Source organism: Symphalangus syndactylus, chromosome 1 (assembly GCF_028878055.3).
Source record: "Symphalangus syndactylus isolate Jambi chromosome 1, NHGRI_mSymSyn1-v2.1_pri, whole genome shotgun sequence".
NCBI lineage: Eukaryota > Metazoa > Chordata > Mammalia > Primates > Hylobatidae > Symphalangus > Symphalangus syndactylus.
In genome coordinates this window covers 107,150,063-107,169,625 of record NC_072423.2, presented here as the reverse complement: position 1 = coordinate 107,169,625, position 19,563 = coordinate 107,150,063, and the positions used below count along the sequence as shown (strand labels likewise).

General features: G+C 48.6%; 1 protein-coding gene across 7 annotated transcripts in view; it reads left to right on the top strand.

The window, feature by feature from the left end:
• Positions 1 to 19,563, top strand: part of CACNA1D (calcium voltage-gated channel subunit alpha1 D) — a 321,052-nt gene that overhangs the window by 294,828 nt on the left and 6,661 nt on the right. For 5 of the 7 annotated variants that reach the window (XM_055273856.2, XM_055273854.2, XM_063645655.1 and 2 more), the window contains 6 exons: positions 917 to 1,047; positions 14,271 to 14,387; positions 15,080 to 15,447; positions 16,174 to 16,200; positions 17,458 to 17,607; positions 19,028 to 19,191. In XM_055273856.2, the coding sequence (XP_055129831.1) occupies positions 917 to 1,047; positions 14,271 to 14,387; positions 15,080 to 15,447; positions 16,174 to 16,200; positions 17,458 to 17,607; positions 19,028 to 19,191 (957 nt within the window). The remainder of the gene's footprint in view (positions 1 to 916; positions 1,048 to 14,270; positions 14,388 to 15,079; positions 15,448 to 16,173; positions 16,201 to 17,457; positions 17,608 to 19,027; positions 19,192 to 19,563) is intronic. The other 2 variants (XM_063645661.1, XM_055273857.2) reach the window with 1 other exon arrangement.

Sequence of the window (19,563 nt, the reverse complement as noted above, 5' to 3'; positions counted from 1 at the left end):
GTGGTCAGTGGCCCCCAGGGCCCAACATGGCCCCACACACATGGGACGGAGTACTAAAGTGGTCACAAGCTTTACCCCCAAGAGACACAGCACACTGAAGATTTGGTAGCAAGCAGCCATGGGAGAGCTGTGGGGCACATTTACACGTCCAAAGTGGTTTACCATGAGACAGCCAGAGCCTCTATTCTGCCTCATGCATCACCTTTAAAGTCATCAGCAGAGTTCTGATTCCCCAACCATACACGTTGGAGGTTGTTTCTGAACAAAGCAAAAATAAGCCCAGCTCAACTTTGAGGTTGGTTGGAGCTGTCACTACAGTGCAGAAAATGAGCTGTTCAGAATTACAAACCAAGAAATGGTATATGGAGCTTATTGGTGGAGAATGTGGGGCGGGGAGCTCATGAACATCTGAATTTGCAGTCACTTTTCTAAACCTTCCTCTCCTGAGCGTGTATGTCACCTTTCTAGGTCTCTATCTTGAGACATCGGGATTTGGATGGTTAATTGCCCTTGATAAGTTTATGGTAGTTATACATGCAAATCCCTATGCACAGGGGTTCAATGTGGCCCGTGAAGCCTCTTTTTGTTTTGTAATTTTTATTTTAAGTAAATAACCAAGACAGCATTTCATAGTGTTACTAATATGCTGCTCTATTAAACTCATAACAAATATATTATTTTCTGCAACCTAGAGTATCAGTTCATTTAACTGACACTAATTTTGAGCCTTAGTTGCTTTGCAAAACCTTGCTTTTTGCTGGTTTGAGACTCTTGTGTTATATGCTGAGACCTCGGTGCCTTCTGCGCCGTGCCGCCCACCCGCCCCACTCTGCCCCTGCCCCAGCCAGAAGCAAGTGTTTAGGCTCTTGGTCTAATGTGCTGATTCGGGAGAGCTCTGTCTGGTCTCTCCGTTTAGATGATGAGGTAACCGTGGGGAAGTTCTATGCCACTTTCCTGATACAGGACTACTTTAGGAAATTCAAGAAACGGAAAGAACAAGGACTGGTGGGAAAGTACCCTGCGAAGAACACCACAATTGCCCTACAGGTGAATTGTTGTCTCATTTTGTTTTCTCTTTTGACTAACGATTTTACAAGCTTATTTGAAATACTAGAGAGCTGCCTATTCATGGTTGAGCAGTACCACAAGGATTTTGTTTAAACTGAGATACTACACACTCCCCCAAATGTGGACTGGCCATTTCTGGGCCACAAGGTAAGTGCTTCCCTCCCCGCTGCCTTCCCCATAGAGCCCTGCACCTGCCACTACCCACGTGGCAGGGCTGCCAGGACGGAGAGGAGCGAGCGCTGCCCTCGCACCCCAGCGCCGCCAGGCAGTGTCCTCCAAGCAGGCACCCACCTTCCCCACAGCCCTGGGCTCCAGGGTTCTGGCTGCCCAGTGAATGAACAGCTTTCCATCTGAACGCAAGTGCTTTGTTTTGTTTCTGTTTGTTTCTTACCCCACTGCTTGTTGGTTTTTGGTCCATTTCAGTAACATCCATCACCTCCTAGTATGTACTCTGTGTGTGTGTGTGTGTGTGTGTGTGTGTGTGTGTATGTGTGGTGTGTCTGTCTCTGTATGTTGTCTCCTGATGGCCAGGAGGCCAGCTGTGCACATGCTGTGCTCTCATGCCCCAGCCAGCCCCTGGTCCCTCTCCCTCCTCCACCTGGGCCCTGCTCCAGGCTCCGAGAGTGTGGATGTGGCTTTCAGGAACCTCTGGTACCAGCCAGGGTCCTTGCATGCGAGGAATGTAGAATCCTAGGAAAGCCCAAAGCTCTGGGATGGGAAGCAGGTATGTGGAGGGGCAAGGAAGGCACGATGAGGACCAGCAGGAAGAGGGGCTAGGAAGGCGGTCTGTGAGTGCCGTGGATGAAGGAGGCAGGGCAAAGAGGGAGAAGATGCTAAGGACAAGGAAGAGGGAACCACAGAGACTGGCAAATCATCTGAAACAACTGACCTCTGCTGCCCGGAGTGCTCGTAATCCATCATGGATAGGATAAAGAATTTTTTAAAATCTATTTACGCCACAATTTTATGCCCTTGTTCTCAGCACATGTTAAATTTGGCCTTGTAGGTATTGATAAGGTTCAACGTGGAAGAGTCCTTCACTCTTATCCAGGGAAAAATGCCCAACGTTGTGTGTTCAAAGTGATGGTAACAGCCAAAATGAAGGCTTATCTTTGATCTTGCTGAGAGAGAGAATATGAATATGAATATGAATGACAGTGAATGAGTGAATGACAAACACGAGCTGTGTGTGTGTATCTCATGGGTTAGTAGATGGCCTTGTGTAACAGTGACCTGCTGATTCATGGTGAAACCTCTGCTCTACCCAGACAGCTACAGGGGCTGGGGAAAGAGGCATATGCGGGTTGGCAGGTGGACCATGAATCCGACTGAAGACAGTGATCTTCCTGCCTCTCATCACGTATCCTAAAGGTAGCTGAGGGAATCACAGGCTCAGTCACACAGCCCATTGGCATCTCAGGTGGTAGGATTTACAAATGAAGCTTTCTCGCTTCCAACCAATCCAGTTTGTAAAAGTGACAGCCCTCCTCCTGGATTGCAGTTCACAGCTAGCCTCAGAAAGACAAAGCAAACTGCAGAGATATGTTTGCAGATTGGAAGAAGTCTCTGGTCTATCCATCCTTGAGGGCAGCGTGGCCAGATTGGGTGCCAGGAGAGGGAGTGATGAACATGCTTCTTCAGGCTTGTCCTTAAAGGAGTCCCCTGCCCAGAAGACGAGGCTGGTTAGATGGTTTAGTTCCATTTCCCAGTGCCCTCTACTTGTAGGGAACTGCTTATTGTTCTGGGAGCCTAATTGGGACCAGAACTTGATAACTTTTCTGGAGGGAGGAATATAGTCTGTCATCGATGGTTGATGTCCTAATTTACAGCCAACAGGTTACTAGGTACCATAAGAGTCTTGCATTTTCTGTGAGAGGCATGGTGGCCACTTGGATGCAGGGTCATTTATACTTTTTCTGAACCCCCAAGACCAAGACTTCCCAACTAGACAATTTCAGCACTTCCTCTAGTGGCTGGAAATAGTGTTTCAATGTTTTAAGACATGCACAAACAACACACAGCTAAGTCATTACCAGGTTTCATGTGTGGGGTTTATTGAGTCTAAAGTTGAAGGGTTAAATGGCATGAATGATACAGCGGCAGGTTGTGGGTTAAAAGACTCTCTTGCTTTGTGTTGCAATAATGTTGAGGGTTTCTCCTAAACGTTTTTCATTTTATTGTTTATAGATTTTCATTTTATTGATGAAATGCAAACATTTCCAGTTAGATGATACCAACATATTTTCGCATGGCTCCATTGGGAGCTGAAGCATCGTCTGTAATTTATGTTGAGAATGCAGCCTGGAAAATTAAGTTGTGTTCATAGTCTTAACAGAGAAACTGAAAATGTACTTGATTCTGAAACATTAAACATAGACATTTTTTTTTTGTCTCCTTGAAGGATAATTCTAATTGCATTTTGGCTTCCTGTGCTGTAGAAATGGCTGTGAGTGTGATTTGTTACTCCATGTTTAATTAGCATGAGTAGGCTTTCGTTTCTGCGTGATGAAATACCGGGTGACGATGTAGCTGTTAGGAAAATTTGGTGGGACGGCAGTGGGAGAGATGTACCACCAGTGTAACTAGGACAAGGACACAGCCTTGGGAAGCCCCTGAGAGTGGGAGTGGCCTGTTGAGATGGGGGATGGCTTGCCTCCTCCCACGGCAGGGTGCCCCATGGCTGGCAGACTGCGTGCTAATGGAAAGTGGAGCATGGCCGTCGCAGTGTGAGCGCAGAAGTGCGGACCTAGGCATGTGCATGCTTGTGCTGCGGAGGGTGCAGTCTGTCTGAACAGCTTCCAGGACGGGCCCAAGACCTCTGCGCCCCCACCCCCAGGGAATGTTTTTTTCAATGACACACATACGCACTGTGGTTTTGAACCCTGTGGGCTCCATCTGATCTCCCTGTGTTCAGACCAACTGCAATGCTGCCTCCCACATGAAGGGGAATGGCTTGAGCTCCTGGATCCGTGTGTGGGAAGGAGCTCGGCATCCAGTGTCTTCTGGCCTCTGTGGTCTGAATGAGTGTGCAGTTTCCATCCTTCCATCCATCTTCATCATTAAAACCAACCTTCTCTCCAGCCCCTCTACAGAGGGAACCAGAGAGAAGCTGCATCAGGCCTTTTTTAATTTCCTCTTGCGCATCTCCTACATGCCATGTTCACTTTGGGTTGACTCAGCATTCGCTCGTCATCCATTGTTGCTACATCCGAGTGACCTACAAGTTTCCACGAGGGGCAAATAAATAGAGGAACACAGCCATGCAGCCATGAAAATTCTCAGTCCTCCTCCCAGCAGACAGCAATGCATGCTGAATGTCCCATCAGACCTTCTGGATGAGGACATCTGTGCAAGTTACAGACACTCATTAGTCCAGTGTCTTGTGGATAAGAAAAAGACCCCAAAGTGGGAAAAGTTTTGTTCATTTCTCTTTCTTTTAACATTCGAGAATTTCCTTTCTGCAAAAGACACGCACTCCAGTGGAATCCAAGGACGCTATGTCCCCCACTCATCCCAGATGGGAGCCTTTCCATCTCCATCGTAGGAAAGCTTTGGAGGGATAGTCCTTTTGCCTGTTTGGAAGTTTGGTTTAAGGAGGAGACCATTATTTCTAGCTATAAAGAATTAGGTTGTTAAGTTGAATAATTGTAAAGCCTGTGCACAAGCCACCAGTTGGCGATGCAGGTGGTTGAGGGGAGATGTGGGTGGTATATAAGAAGCAAAGGACTCTCAGCCCCTGATGTGCCCCACGTGGTCTTCTTAGGGAGGCTCAATGCATAAAGACAGAAGAAAATGGGATCCTCCACAGAGATTTAATCTGTAGAAGATCAAACACCTGTTGCCTGGTCACCTTAGTCTAAAAAGTAGTGGAGTTTTGTTTTGTTATTTTTTTAAAGCATGATTCTACCTGAAGCCATCAAAAGCCTCTTTTTAAATTTTTTTCTTTTTTTAATCTAAGAGGAGAACAGATGCTAACAGATGAGATTTCACTGGCTGATTCGTTTGTTTCAGATGCTTGAACGGATGCTTTAGAATTTTCTGCCTGAGCTACGGCACCAAGCTGGTTAGTCGGAAGGCGTTTGTGGCTAAGGCCTTGAAAGGGAAAAGTCTCAAGTGGGCTTATTTCTACTGAAACAGCATTTCAGAAGAAATGCAGGAAAAAGCAGACCCAAGGCCCCAGGGAGACCCCTTCCAAGCAAAGCACTCCTCCGGAAGGTGGAAGCGGGGCCGTGGCTCATCTGCGGAGCCAGGGCTGCCTGTCGCGGACGTTGCTCACGGTGGTTCTTTTTCGTGAAAGGGAACACACAAGGCTTAACAGTTTTCCCTTCCAAGCAGAGACTCAGAGAAAGGGAAAGAGTGAGAGAGAGCAAAGGAGGGGGGCAGCTGCCCCACAGAGAAATGAAATGAACACAACTTCCTGATGCTGGCCAGTAAAACAAAAAATTAAAAATAAAAATAAAAAGATTAAGCAGACCTGCCTAAGGTGGGCATCTGACTCCATTCCAAAGTCCTGCGTCCCTAGTTTGCCCGAACTCCCAAAGACTGACAGGCCCCTCGGCGCTGAGCTGACAGAGTTCCTTTTGTATGCCAGTCCACCATGACCTCCTGAGCATCCGGCCCTGCTCTCTGCAGTGACCCAGTCCAGAATACAGTGAGAAGTGGACAGGCCAGGAAGCTCAGATACACCCATTGAAACTAACACATACACCCGCATGCCAAAACCAATCCAGGCAACACCTCAGGTTCCATCTTAACGTGTCCACAGGAAACACCACCACACCCAAACCTCATCTAACATTGTCCGTCTTTAATTCGTGCTCAGAGCCAGTCTGGGGATGCCTCTTTGGAAGCAGTGTGGTCTAGTTTCAAGGACACTGGGAGTCAGGGAACCTGGGTTCTAGTCCCAGTTTCAGCATTCACTTGCTGCGTGACCTTGGGCAAGACACTTAACCTCTCTGTGCCTCAGTTTCCCCCATCTGTAAAATGGGGTTAATAATGTCGACCTACCTCACAGGGCTGTTGTGAGGAATAGCTAAGTGATTGTAAAGCACTTTGAACGTATAATTGCATATTAAGACTACAACAATAATAATATCATATGCCTGTTTACTACCAGAACTTTAAGAAATTCTTGTTTTCCTTTGATCTCTTTTCTGTTCTGTACCGTACTTACCCATTGAGAAGGAGAATTCCCCCCCTTTTAAAGATATCTAGGCAATGCACAAAGATGTCAACAGAGGTAACTCTGCAGGTTGCATTTTCACATCTTAAGAATAGCAGATTTTTGCCCAAGATGTTGGTCGATAAGGGTGTCTGATCTCGAATTCTCAGCTGATTCCAAGTGGTGGTTGGAGTCTGTATATCTGATGCTGAGCCCAAGACACCCAAAGTGGCCAGCTGGGGTTTTAAGATCAACATTCAAAGGAGCCATAGTGCAGAGGTCATGCGGAAGAATCTAAAAAAATTGAAGCATCTGAAGTGTGTAGAGAAAAGAAGGGCTTATGAGCCCCTTTCACCTGCCCTGATGTGTACAGGCTGGAAGCTGTGTGTGTGTGCGAGTGCATGTGTATGTATGTGGGGTGTGCGGAGCCAGGGGAAGAGAGAGCCAGCAAACTCTGGGGGGGCCCTATTCCTGTAGAAGTGGACACTCTTCTAAGCATCCTGGGAGGGCAGGAGTCCCAAAGGCTAGGCAGAGGGTGAGAGCAATGTCACCAGTGGGAAGTATGCTTTCTGCAGGCTTGTCCTAGGCATGACTGACAGGGTCAGTCCCAGCCTCAGGGTCTTTTCCAGTGATGTCTTTTGTGCCTATGACATTTGCCCTTGGCTGCAGTCCTCACTGTACCAAGAGGTCTGACCTACCTGGACTTCAGTGGACCTGCTGTCCTCACTATGGAAATGGGCCTAGCTCCCGACTCTGCCCCCATGTGTATAAGTGTGCAGACTAGTTAAGATCCAGGAGCTCACAGTAGGTGTTGTGGGTTCTCACAGCACAGTCCATAGGGCCCAAGGGCAGGTTTGACTGCTTTATGCTGCACCACATGGTGATGTGGGGGGTGGGGTAGAAAGCCGGGAACACTCCAGTGTGGCCAGGCCACTTGTCAGGATGTTGAAGCACAGCTGCACCTGGTATCAACCGCTGTTACCCTAGCACCTGAGTCTCCTTCCTCACTGCCAGCAGTCTAGCCCCTCCTGAGACTGCTCTGTGACCCAGCAGCTACAGGTCTAGTGCCTGGCATTGCAGGGAGCCTCCAGGACCCTGCTGTGATCCAAAGGCCCACTTCTGCTCTGACTGGGCAGCACCTGGGTATATTAAGTTATAAGAATTTATGAAGAATGTGATGTATCATCCCTGAAAGGGAAGCCCGTCAGCCCTGTGGGGGTCTGTCAGTCCCTCTGTCTTTGACCCACCCGATGTTGAGTTGATTCAGTGCTGAAGGATGGCACGTGCCTACCCCCTGTATGTGTCACTCTGTCTCAGAGGGCTGGTGTGACCGACCTTCTAGATCCAAGGTTCCATACGCTCAGGCCTCGGCAGAAAGGCCCCAAGCGATTCAAGTGGGCGGCGTTTCCACGTGCCTTCTCCACGCTCCTCAAATAAGTAAAAACTGACAAGTGACCACTTTCTAGATGGGACTTAGGGAGTGACTTAAATGGAACAAGAGAGTCTTCTGCACTTGGGCCTGGCTGTGTTGCTGGGGAATGGCATTGGCTAAGGTTGGTAGCCAAGGCCAGCTTAGTAAAGACAGCCAGGAATCAGGAAAGCTGCTTCCGGCTTCAACTCAAAAGGGAAAGAAGGCTTCCTGAAACTTGATTTGCAGTCAAACTGCAGAGACACCGCTGTCATTTCTCTTAAAGCCTTGGCAGAGAAGTGTAGCTTTTAGTGTGGTCATAGTTGTGAGAGACGACTCAAGTTCATTATTTAGAATCTTCACAGACACACACAGCAAACTTGACACCCCCAACACCAGCATCCATAGGCTAAACTCTTCAGCTCCTGGATAGAAGATGAGAGGCAGGCCAGTATACATTGTAGGGAAGCAGAGGTAAGATTGGGCATCAGGCTCTTCTCAAATAGCTTATACTGTCTAACAACCCAATTAAAAATTAAATTAATCCACTGGACTATTGGGTACTACATTCTATACTCTTTCTGAAAGTGGGGAGATCTCGTTCCTTTGAGAATAATAATTATGTTCAGGAGTCTTTGAGAAGAAAGAGTTGCTGCAAAGAAGTGATGTGACGTAGTAGTAAAAGGTGGTAATTATCGTGGCTTGTTATTTAGTACCATTCACCTAGTGTCCTTTGGCAGCCCAATTGTGTCATGATTAGATGATCTGTGCGAAGGAGCTGGCTAAGACTTACTAACAGTTCCAGGGTGGGTAGAAACCCAGGTGAGTTCATTCTCCTTGACACCTCTTAGACCTAAGGGACACAGCTGTTTGAGATCTTGGAAGGGCACATAATTCTAACGCATGGTGAAGGCAACCCATTCAGAAGTCCCAAAGGCTGGCTCAGGGAAGCCATAGGAAGGCCATTTCTTCCAAGAGTGGAGAAAGGTCCACAGAAGAGTGGGAATCCTAGATGGGGTAAAAAGTCTACACTTGAGGAAAAAGTAATAGTGCCTGTTGGAGGACAGATTGATCAGCAGTTATCAAACTTTTTGGTCTTCGGACCCTTTTATACTCTACATTATTGAAGACCCTTGTGTGTCAATATTTACTGTCTTAGAAATTAAAACTGAGCAGTTTTTAAAACAAGAATATGCAAGCACAAAGACGCCAGGGTGATGACATCATGCATCAGGCAGCCTTTGAAAACCTCACTGTGCTCTCATGAGAGGATGAAAGTGTTGAAGGCAAAGAACATCCTTATATTATGCAAATCACAGTGACCTCATGGACCCCTGATGGTGTCTTGGGATGCCCCAAGGTCCCCAGAACATACCTGAGAACTGCTTTGGGGGAATGCTACTAGGTCCCCCTAAAGGCAGAGGGTGCTGGAGCTTTTTAATCATGTCCTTTGTTAAAGAGGCTCCTGTGCAGTGGCACTGCCCTAACTGGAGCCCTTCTCCCACTCCAGCCCCTTCCCAGTCTCAGCCCACTCCCCTGAGGCATGGAGCTGCCTGTGTCCCCGTTCGTCTAGCATGGCCGATTCTTGCTGCCTGTGCTGATCTGCAGGTGTGATGGTCTGAATCAGGGCAGGATAGAAAGTGTTTTTAAAAATCAGCTCCCTAAGTGCACAACTGGGACCAAGGATGTGTGCCAAACAGGATCCGTTTCAGGGATAACTTGTGATCATTTGTCATCTCCATGCTGACTTAGGAATATAAGAGCTTTGCTAGAGTAGTCACAAGAGGGTTAGCCTTGATCAGGTGACACCCCACAGTCGTGACTATAGGTGTGTAAGTGTGTGATTCAGATTCCAATCCAGCACTCTTTCCCAGTAGGCGCAGTGACTTTGCCTGGGTGGCGGTCGAGGTGGGGAGTTTGGGAGAAGTGAGGCAGCCCAGTGTCACAGGAAGAATAGGCTTAGGGGCCAAGAATCCTCACTGAGCCTTTGACTCATTTGGGCACATAATTTAACCACATGGGAATAACCTTGGCTCTCCCTTCCTCCCAGAATCTAGTGGAATATTTGTATGTAAGCTCACAATGACTGGTATAAAGATTCTATCAGAATAGAAGTTGTGATTTACAGCTTCTGCTAAGCCTAAACTTTACAGAATGCTCTATTATCAGGAAACTGGCAAGACTTTTTCTGATTGGGTTGTTAAAATTACAACAGAATCAGATTCTTGACTGCACCAAGAATAACAGAGAGCTCTCAGATTGTGTGCAGGCAAAGGTCATATTTTAGATAATTTCTTTAAAGTTTCCTTTATCTTTCCAAGTGACGGGAATAGTGCAACCCCTAGGGGAGCTTGTGGGGGTCATGTTACCTCTGACTTTTCAGTGAGGGTTGGAATCACTGTGGATGACTAACAGAGCACCAGGATTCCAACCCTTTATATCTGACACGAGGACCATTCACAATGGACAGAAAGGCTACCATCACATTTTCCCTGGAGGAGAGTGGTGACAAAATAAGGGGTGTGCCCATGTGTGATGTGCTGAGGAGGCGGACGGCAGCTTGCAGATGAGCAGGTTTATTCCATAAGAACTTAATCTCATTCTGTTTTCTAACGGAACTAGTCTAAAAAGGTCCCCTCTCGTTGGGTATAGACTGAATCCTGCTAAAGGGTTAACCAGAACTTGTCACCAGCGAGATGACTGTATGCAGGACCAGCCTAGGCTGAGTGCAGCCTGCCTGTGACGGGGAACAGGCTCTGCCAGGCAGGGTTCTTTGGCTAGAGTCTCAAAGCCTGGCACTTGTATCCTGAAGATGAATGGCCTGGCCCAGTCCCGACTAGAGACGTGCATCTCTTATCTCCACTGCTACAGTGTAGGTCCAGGGCGGGGCTCTGGGCACTTGTGCATGCTTGCTGTGGTGCTATGAGGGCTGGCAGATGGCTGGTGTGTCTGATGGAGCTAGCTTAGGGACACAGGCAGCAAAAGCATTGCAAATGCATCTAGGCAGGAGAAACTTAACCTAAAAGTGGGCAGGAGAAAGGAAGGTAAATGGGTGTTCATATTTGATGTCAAAATATCATCATGTTATGCTATTCAGAAGTGTTTTGAGACATTTTAGTTTTTTTGGTAACTTAATCATTCAATAGAGTATGAAATTCCAACTAAGTGGTGTCTAAAATTTTAAGCAGCAGTCTACAGACAAAGCGCCAACATTTCTTTTTTAAAAAATATTTATGATAACATCTAGCATTTTAAAATCAACCAGAAACTAGGCTTGATTCTGTTTAATATTTTATAAGATTGGACATCTTAAAATAAGTCAATAATGTTTATATTTTATAGCAACTCTGTGTTTCTTCAAAACCATATTTCTGCTGTGATGTTAATGGAATGACTTTATATGGCTTTAATTGTGTTGGTTTAAGTGCTAATGACCACTCTTCAAATTAAAATAGTGTTTTGCTGATAGAGGTAGACACAGATATGAAATATGAAAGAATAGATAATTTTACTGATTGTAAAGTGTTTATCCCAAGAAAAAAAAAATGTTCTTTTTTTTAGGGCTGTGGAAAAGTAATTTTTTCAAGAGTCTAAGATAGTTTTCTGTATTTCTGGGGATTGGAACTTGTGCCTATGGAATTTTGGGAGCAGCCTAAGCTACCTTTTAGCTTGATACGTGTGCTAGAAAAACTTCATTACCATGTTTTGTGATATGTAATAAATTCAGGGTGCTGTGCTTAAGCTTCATGTCAATTTTAGTTTGGGAACATCTGTTTCCCTCACTCCCAGTCGTGGGGGACAGCCTGACCTGGCCCTCCCCAGAACACATGTGAAAAATTAGAGTCAGTCCCTGACTCTTATAAGGTGTGTTTTTTCCTGCCTGGAACAAGCAGAATATAATCATGATTTCTGACACTCTGCTTCTGTGTCTGGGAAGAGCGATCCTTTCTCTCCTCCTCTAATGTCTCTTTAATAAATATGTTGTCATTATTTGTCTTTGGAAGTGGCAACTTGGGCCACCTTTCAACCTTCTCCATGATTTATGTTGCAAGCAAATTCTCTGTCCCATGTCTGTTCATTGCACTATCTTGTCGACTAAATCCTAATCTTGTGTATCACTGAAGATGTGCTGGAGACAGTTTTTGTTTCTATTATGCAATTATGTTATATGTGTATTTCAGTGAAATGTCAACCCGTCAACAGAGGATGATGTTAAAAATTATCCAAATAAATAGTTTTCTATTTCTTTTAATCAGACCTAGTCCAATCAGTTGAATGACAGTAAATAGGATTATATGTTGTTTAAACTTGGGAGCATTCCTGGCCTTTACTGCCTTGTAATATGGATTAATGTACCAAATTTACTTGGGGGTGTTGACTTGAGTGCATTATAACCTGTGTTTATTTTGTGGAAGCAGCAGCAGGTGTCTCAAACCTGGTCTTTTTGTTTGGGAGCCTTAGATATGTAACAGACTTTTCTTCCCAGTTGATCCAAAATCAGAAGTGAAACCCTTGCTTAGCTCACCATCCCTTGATGATGTACCCTAGGAAGCTCTGAATGAATGAAATGTGGCTGTTTAGTACTGCCGGGTATGACCTTTCTTCACATTCCTGCAGCTGTGCTGTGTAAGAGCTTTTACCAACATAGCATTACAGTTGCCTTCTTGATGTTTCCATGAGAATGGCAGGTGGGTCCACCTCAGAACCAAATGACTTCCCAGGCTCAGATGTGCTGAACTCGTGGATCCTGAGAGAGGGAAAGTGTGTGTGTGTGTGTGTGTATGCACAAGCATACACACGTGCATCCTGAGCCTGTGATCAGAGGGACAGGAGAGCAAGCAGCAGCCTCCCTGACCACCCCAAGAACTGTCTTGATTTGACCCGAGACATGACTGTCTGTCCCCTATAAGATCTCAGCATTCCTAGCCAGGAAGCTTAAAGCTTTCATTCCTAGCTTTTCCTTCACCTTCAGAATTCACTAAATGGAAAGATCTGCTGCTCTACCTTCACAGAATGGTTCAAACCAAACCCAACCTGGCACCATTTTTAGCAGAATTGTCTCAAAGGCTGAGTGCTTTTATGCACCAGGCTATTTTTATAAGGGCCTCTTGAGAGGTTCCTGTGTGACTTTACATTCTAAATTAACATCACCAGCACTGGCATTGGCAACTGCACGGGACCAGTTTTGAGCATCCCCAGACCAGTGGGACCCAGCCCTGATGGATCTGGCCAGACTGCAGCCACCATCCCCTCCTCCTCCCTGAACCACTGCTGGGCATCTGTTCTACCACATGCTTGTCTCAGGGGTGGTCATCATGCCTCTCTGTCCTTGCCACAGCTGCCCACATGCTAACAGGTATTGTGGAGGAAGGACAGGGAAGCGGTCTCCTCCCCTGAGGACCCACCACTTAGCCCAGTTTTCCTTTGCAAACCACCCTGAGGTTGAAGCATTTGCTGCACATCCAGTGTCTTAGCTGTTCTCGAGGCCTTTATGGCTATGGAACTGTGGGCAGACTGCCAGTGAGTGAGGAGGGGCTGCCTGGATACAGGACCCTAGACCCAGGGCAGAGAGGACATGCCTTCTTCAGATGCAGGTCTTTCTGTGGAAAAGGATAAAGTTGCCCTACAGTCCCTATTAGTCTTTAACTCAGCATACTGTTTTCCTTCAAACTGGTGGTCAAAACATCATAATTCTCTCAGAGCTGGAGCAGTACCTTCCTCCATGCACCGTGCATAAGCATCTTGGAACGCTTCCCTAATGAAGTCGTGAACAATGGAAGGGCTTCTCCTGGGCCCTGTCTCAACATAGCAGGGACCACAGTGAGGAAGGCAGCTGTGAGGGCGCCAGGGGAGATGCAGAGTATCTGTGATGGGTCCGGAGGGATCTACCAGTGGTGTCTTCTGGTGGGTCTTGCACTGCCTGCAAAGGCTGATGAGCCACTTTCAATTTGTTGTGATCTTCAAAAAGTGGACCCCCTGTTGGTGAGTTCTCAGCCTGCACACAGGCTACAGGCCAGGGTATCCTGATGACCACAGCGGCCGGGTCTGTGTGCGTGTCAGTCTGCTCCGTCGTGGTCCGAGTGTGCTGGTGGTTGCAGTGTGTTGTGTCACTCACTCGTTCCATGGCTTTTTAGCAGAACCAGTGGCCTGAGGGCTGCTTGGTCTGCTTGTGCCTCTGGCGCCTATACCTAGGCTTCTGCAGCAAGGGAGTCCACATCACCCTCACTTTAGATCGGCCGGGCTGTGCTCCTTGCCCTGCTCTGGGCTTGGAGAGATAGGGCTCTTGTAGGCGAGCCTACTGAAGACTGTCACTGAGACGGGGGCATAAGCTCTTGGCTTGGCAGACCCTAGCACTAGTAACCAGGCAGTGTTCCTTGGAAGTGGGGGTTTTGCAAAGGAGATTACTGGGTTGCAGGCCTCAGGCATCCTACCTAGGACTTTCTTGACCATCTGGATGCCTGACCATACCAACAACCCTTAGACTGCCTTCAGTGACATCAGTCAGTGCCCTGGATTGGCTTTTGAGGAAGCCTTCCTCCCCACCGCTGAATCAGGAAGGAACAAAGCCAGGACCCAGGCTGGCCCCAAGGCCCATGTGTGGTCTAACCTGTTCTGCCATTTTCATTGATCTAGGCGGGATTAAGGACACTGCATGACATTGGGCCAGAAATCCGGCGTGCTATATCGTGTGATTTGCAAGATGACGAGCCTGAGGAAACAAAACGAGAAGAAGAAGATGATGTGTTCAAAGTAATTATTCCACGCCTAGCTACACACTGGCCATCTGGAAATAGCAGGGCAGGACTCCAGTTTGGGCAGTTAATCATCCACAGAAGAGTCTGGAGAATGCAGCCCAACCCCAGGGCCTAGAGGGGCTTTCAGACCACACCCTCCCCCTCCTACAGACCCTCCCCAGGCATCAGCACCTCTTCTAGGGCCAGGCCAGCTCTTTTCCTGAGCTTACCCACCTTCCCCTCACTGCCTGCTTCTGAGGAGCTCAGCCACAGCTGCTGGCCATGTGGATGAGCATCCCGAGTCCTTCCGGCAGCTGCCCTTGCTACCCTCCTCCTTCCCGAGCCAGCTCATTGATCTGCCAGCTGGCTCTCAGTCCCCCAGCACAGAGAGCATGCCCAACCTTGGGGCCACCAGCCAGCCCAGCTGGGTATAAGTCACCCCAACTTGGAGCAACTGGAAGAGCACACTCGAGTGACAGCCGACAGCTTGCTCCCCAGCTCAGGAAATCGGTAACCTTCCTCATCTCGGGGGGACCAACTGCCACACAGTTACATTCACCCTGATCATTGAGACACTCAGATTGTTTTACAGGGATCCTACGGAACTTGCCTAGAATTTGTTTTTCATGTAGAAAAAGTTACCTAACATAGCTAGTCTGCATCAAATACTTGTTAAATTACCTGGTGTTGTCTCCCATTATTTTGCAGAGAAATGGTGCCCTGCTTGGAAACCATGTCAATCATGTTAATAGTGATAGGAGAGATTCCCTTCAGCAGACCAATACCACCCACCGTCCCCTGCATGTCCAAAGGCCTTCAATTCCACCTGCAAGTGATACTGAGAAACCGCTGTTTCCTCCAGCAGGAAATTCGGTGTGTCATAACCATCATAACCATAATTCCATAGGAAAGCAAGTTCCCACCTCAACAAATGCCAATCTCAATAATGCCAATATGTCCAAAGCTGCCCATGGAAAGCGGCCCAGCATTGGGAACCTTGAGCATGTGTCTGAAAATGGGCATCATTCTTCCCACAAGCCTGACCGGGAGCCTCAGAGAAGGTCCAGTGCGAAAAGGTAACCTTGACGATGTGTTTGGACTTGCTCATGTGGTGTCTGCCCGTGTTGCATCTAGTCCCAAGGAGCAAGGCGGGTCTGTCCTCTGTGCTCCGGGGCATGGAGGAGGTTCCCCGTAGGCATTTGTGTCAGGATCTGTGAGTGCCCCCCAGGTCACTGCCGCCTCTGACACTCTCCACGTGATGGACCTAAAGGATAAGGGCCATGTGCCATCCTACATCCTGTATGGGGGGTGCCGAGGGGCCTTAAAACAGCAGCAGCTACAAAATCCACCTCTCAATTGTGCTCACATACTGTGCAACAGGGATTGGTGAATTGTTTCTCTAAAGGGTCAGTGAGTCAATATTTTAGGCTTTGAGGACCATACAGTCTTGCAGCTTCTCAGCTCTGCCGTTGCAGTGTGAAATATGTAAGTGAATTGGGTGTGTGGCTGTGTCCCATTAAAATTTCCCTATGGTCACTGAAATTTGAACTTCATATATTTGCATATGATGATATATTTTTTGTCTTCAGATTTTTTTTGTGTGTTTTTCAATCCTTTATAACAATAAAAACCGTTTATAGCCCATGGGTCATAGAAGGCCAGGTGGCAGCCCCTATGTGGATGGCGAATCATAATTTGCCAACCCCTACTCTAGGAGGTAGCCTGATGTTTGCATTGTAAATTTGGTTGGAAATTAACTTTTATCTTCTCCCTCCTTCCCATGTTATGCCTTTCCTGGATAGAACCCGCTATTATGAAACTTACATTAGGTATGTGCTGCTCATTACCTGTTTTTGTGTTAAATACTGTGATGATATGTTACCAACTGGCCTCTCTGAGTGCTGAAGAATGAGCAACACTTCTTCGAGCCAGCCTATTAAAGGTTATCATAATTCATGGCTGGGGACTCAGAGGTCAGAGGTTGTTGCTTCTAAGCAAAGGCACCTTCAGATCCATATCTCTGTCGACTCTGTTGCCGTCCAAGGACTGGTGTCCACACACAAGGTGCACCCCATGGGCTGGCTCCTGCAGGCCTCACGCTGGCACTAGGAGCATCCATTGTGCATTTACAGGGGCCTCAGCCTGTGTGGCTGGCAGCTCCGGCTGCTCTCTGGGGTCAAGCTTCTTGTGGGTGCTTTGCAGCATGACCCAAACCTCCTGAAGGTCAGGAATGGGACCTTGTCATTTTCCCTGTAGCCCTCAAGATATATGTAGTATATTCCACTCCACACGTATTGACCTGAGTTGAATTGTGGGCGGAATGCCCATTTTGTTGGGGGCCGGGGGAGGATGATGGGTCTTCCCGTGTCATGTTGTCAAGTGAAGTCGGGAGCCCTGTGGGCCCGAGTTGGGTGCAAGAAAGTGGAGGAGTCGGAGGAAGTACCATCCTTCCTTTGGAGAGAGGATTGACATCACCAAGTCCTATTCTGAGGACTGAGGCCAGGATGAGCCGGGTTTCAGGGAGACTTACCACATTCCTGGGGCAGGGCAGCCTTTGGAAACATGGTGGACATGTTCTGTGACAGTTGCCCCTGTGGCACTGTATCCAGAATTCACACTCGACCTTCCTGATTTGATATAGCAGGAGGTCGGTGGCCAGGAAGCTCCTTTGTTCCAGGTTTTGAAGTCACACTGGGCTGGAGCTGGGGGACTAGAAGGAGAGGGAGGGATCAGAGCAGATGCCCTGGGAACCCAGGGTCTTTTTCCCTAGGTCCATTTTTTTGTTCTGTTCTCCAAATTGCACCTATTCCTTTGGCTCCAAGGCCTCTGGACACAATGGTTTGACACCAACATTGTGCAGGGCACTGAGAGAGACCCTATCCTGGCACGCAGCCACACCGCACACACAGACACACACACGGTGCTGTTGCCAGAAGCCTGAACAGTCCAGTGCTGCCTGAAGCAGGTGCGTGCTGGGAGAAGCCAGGAGCACCCGGGCAGGGTTGCTGGCCACACGCAGAGGTGCGGCTGCAGCAGGAATTATCTGCCGCCTGCCCAGGTTCTCAGATCCTCTCTCCCAACTGCAGGTCCGACTCAGGAGATGAACAGCTCCCAACTATTTGCCGGGAAGACCCAGAGATACATGGCTATTTCAGGGACCCCCGCTGCTTGGGGGAGCAGGAGTATTTCAGTAGCGAGGAATGCTACGAGGATGACAGCTCGCCCACCTGGAGCAGGTGAGCTGCTCTGGCTCCTGTGGAGAGCAGGAGGCCACCCTGCCCTGGTGCTCGGCCTGCTCAGGAAGCCAGGGCCACCGGCAGCTGCACTTGGGCTTCCCCTAAAAAGCAAAATGGGAGCAGAAACTCCAGACCAGAGGGAGAGTGGAGCTGGAGAAAGAGAGCCACAGAGAGGCAGGGTGAGGGCTATTCTTTTAGACCTGTTGCCTTATTTCCACTAGGGGCCTCTGAGGCCTTTTAGTGAAGGCTTGGGAAATGGGAGCTGGGCCTGCTTCATGGCTGGGTTAATTCCTTTCCACCACCCCGTCTTTGGAGAGATCAGTTTTTGCTGAATTAACACTTGGAGCTCTGGCAGCCCCAGGGCTCTGTGTGCACGGTGGCTTGGCCAGCCTGGAGCTCGGCCAGGTCCTCATGCACAGCACCTGCCTCCTGCCACTTCAAGGGGTCTCTCGGGGAGATGAAGAAACAAGGGGTCACTCAGCAGAGGGATCCATCTGGCTTCTGTCCTGCAGAAAGAATGTTTGTGATTAGAATGGGCACTCTGCTTTAGGAGGCGTAGCAGGCGGCACAGGTGGATGAAAATCGCCCTCCACCCTCTTCTCTGAACTGCACCTCACTGTGACCAGGGGCCCAGTGAAGTGGAAGTGGAATGGCAGTGAGGTGGCTTCTGGCATCTGAGCCACAGCCTGACCCTCACCCTCTGCTCCCGCAGCCCTTCCCGTGCCTTCCTCAAATGCCTGACTTCTGAAACCACTGACTCTGAGCCAGATGAACTCGTGTTCCCTTCTCTAGGGCTTTTGCTCACACTGTGGCCCCTGCTTGGATGCCCTCACTCCATCTGCTGGCCTCATCCCCCCTCTCAAGGGCCTGCTCTAGGGCCTTGCTTTTTATTTCCATGACTGGAATTGAAATCCCTCCCCCAACCCCCAGAAAAGAAAACCTCACGAACCGCTTGAGTTCCTCTCTTCCAGCACTGGCCCTTTCCAGCTTGCATTGGATTTCTGTGTGCTCATGGCATTTTCTAAGCCCATTGAGGGTGGGGCTCATGCTTCATGCATCTTGGTGTCCCTGGTGCCCAGCACCTGGCAGAGGGAAGGCGCTCAGGAGAGGGGCTCTCACGGAGGAAATGAGTGGGTAAGAGCCTGGCTCACAGGACATCTGCTATCCACGTTTGCCCTGGAGCTGAGGGATCAAAACTGCCAGCGCATCCCTCAGCACAGGCCTCCAGTACCCAACCCTCCTGTAATGGCCCTTGCTCTCCATCTGGAATCTTCCACGAAACTGAGGCCAGCCTTGTTCTCAGCCAATCCTACTATGTCCAAGGGAGGAGGTGGGGAGAGGAGCATGGATGTCAGTCTGGCAGGGTTGAGTGGCAGAGCTTGTTACCTAGAACCTTACTGCCCTCCTCTCTGAACTCCAGGCAAAACTGTGGCTACTACAGCAGATACCCAGGCAGAAACGTCGACTTTGAGAGGCCCCAAGGCTACCATCACCCCCAAGGATTCTTGGAGGACGATGACTCGCCCGTTTGCTATGATTCACGGAGATCTCCAAGGAGACGCCTACTACCTCCCACCCCAGCATGTGAGGCCAGATTTTTGTTTTGGGTGGAACCTCCCGGGGAACAGTGTGCCTCTCCCCCCACCCCCGCTCTGGGGGCCGGTGACGGATGTGTGCTGCCAGGTCAGGATCCTTAGTCCTCAAGACCAGCCCCCGGCGAGAGAGTGTGTCTGCTTTCCTTTCTCATCCATATCCCACGTGATAGAGCTCTAGCCTCTTCAGTGCTATGTTTGACTCTCTTCGAGAAGAGAGAGGCTGTGGGCCCTAAGACTGCACACACATCTGGTAAAGGGTGTTTCGCATACATAGCATTGTCTTTGAACCTGGGACTGTCCTGAGAGGTAGGCAAACCACACACGTGCTTTTGCTGTTGTCAGCCCTGCTCCACTCTGTGAT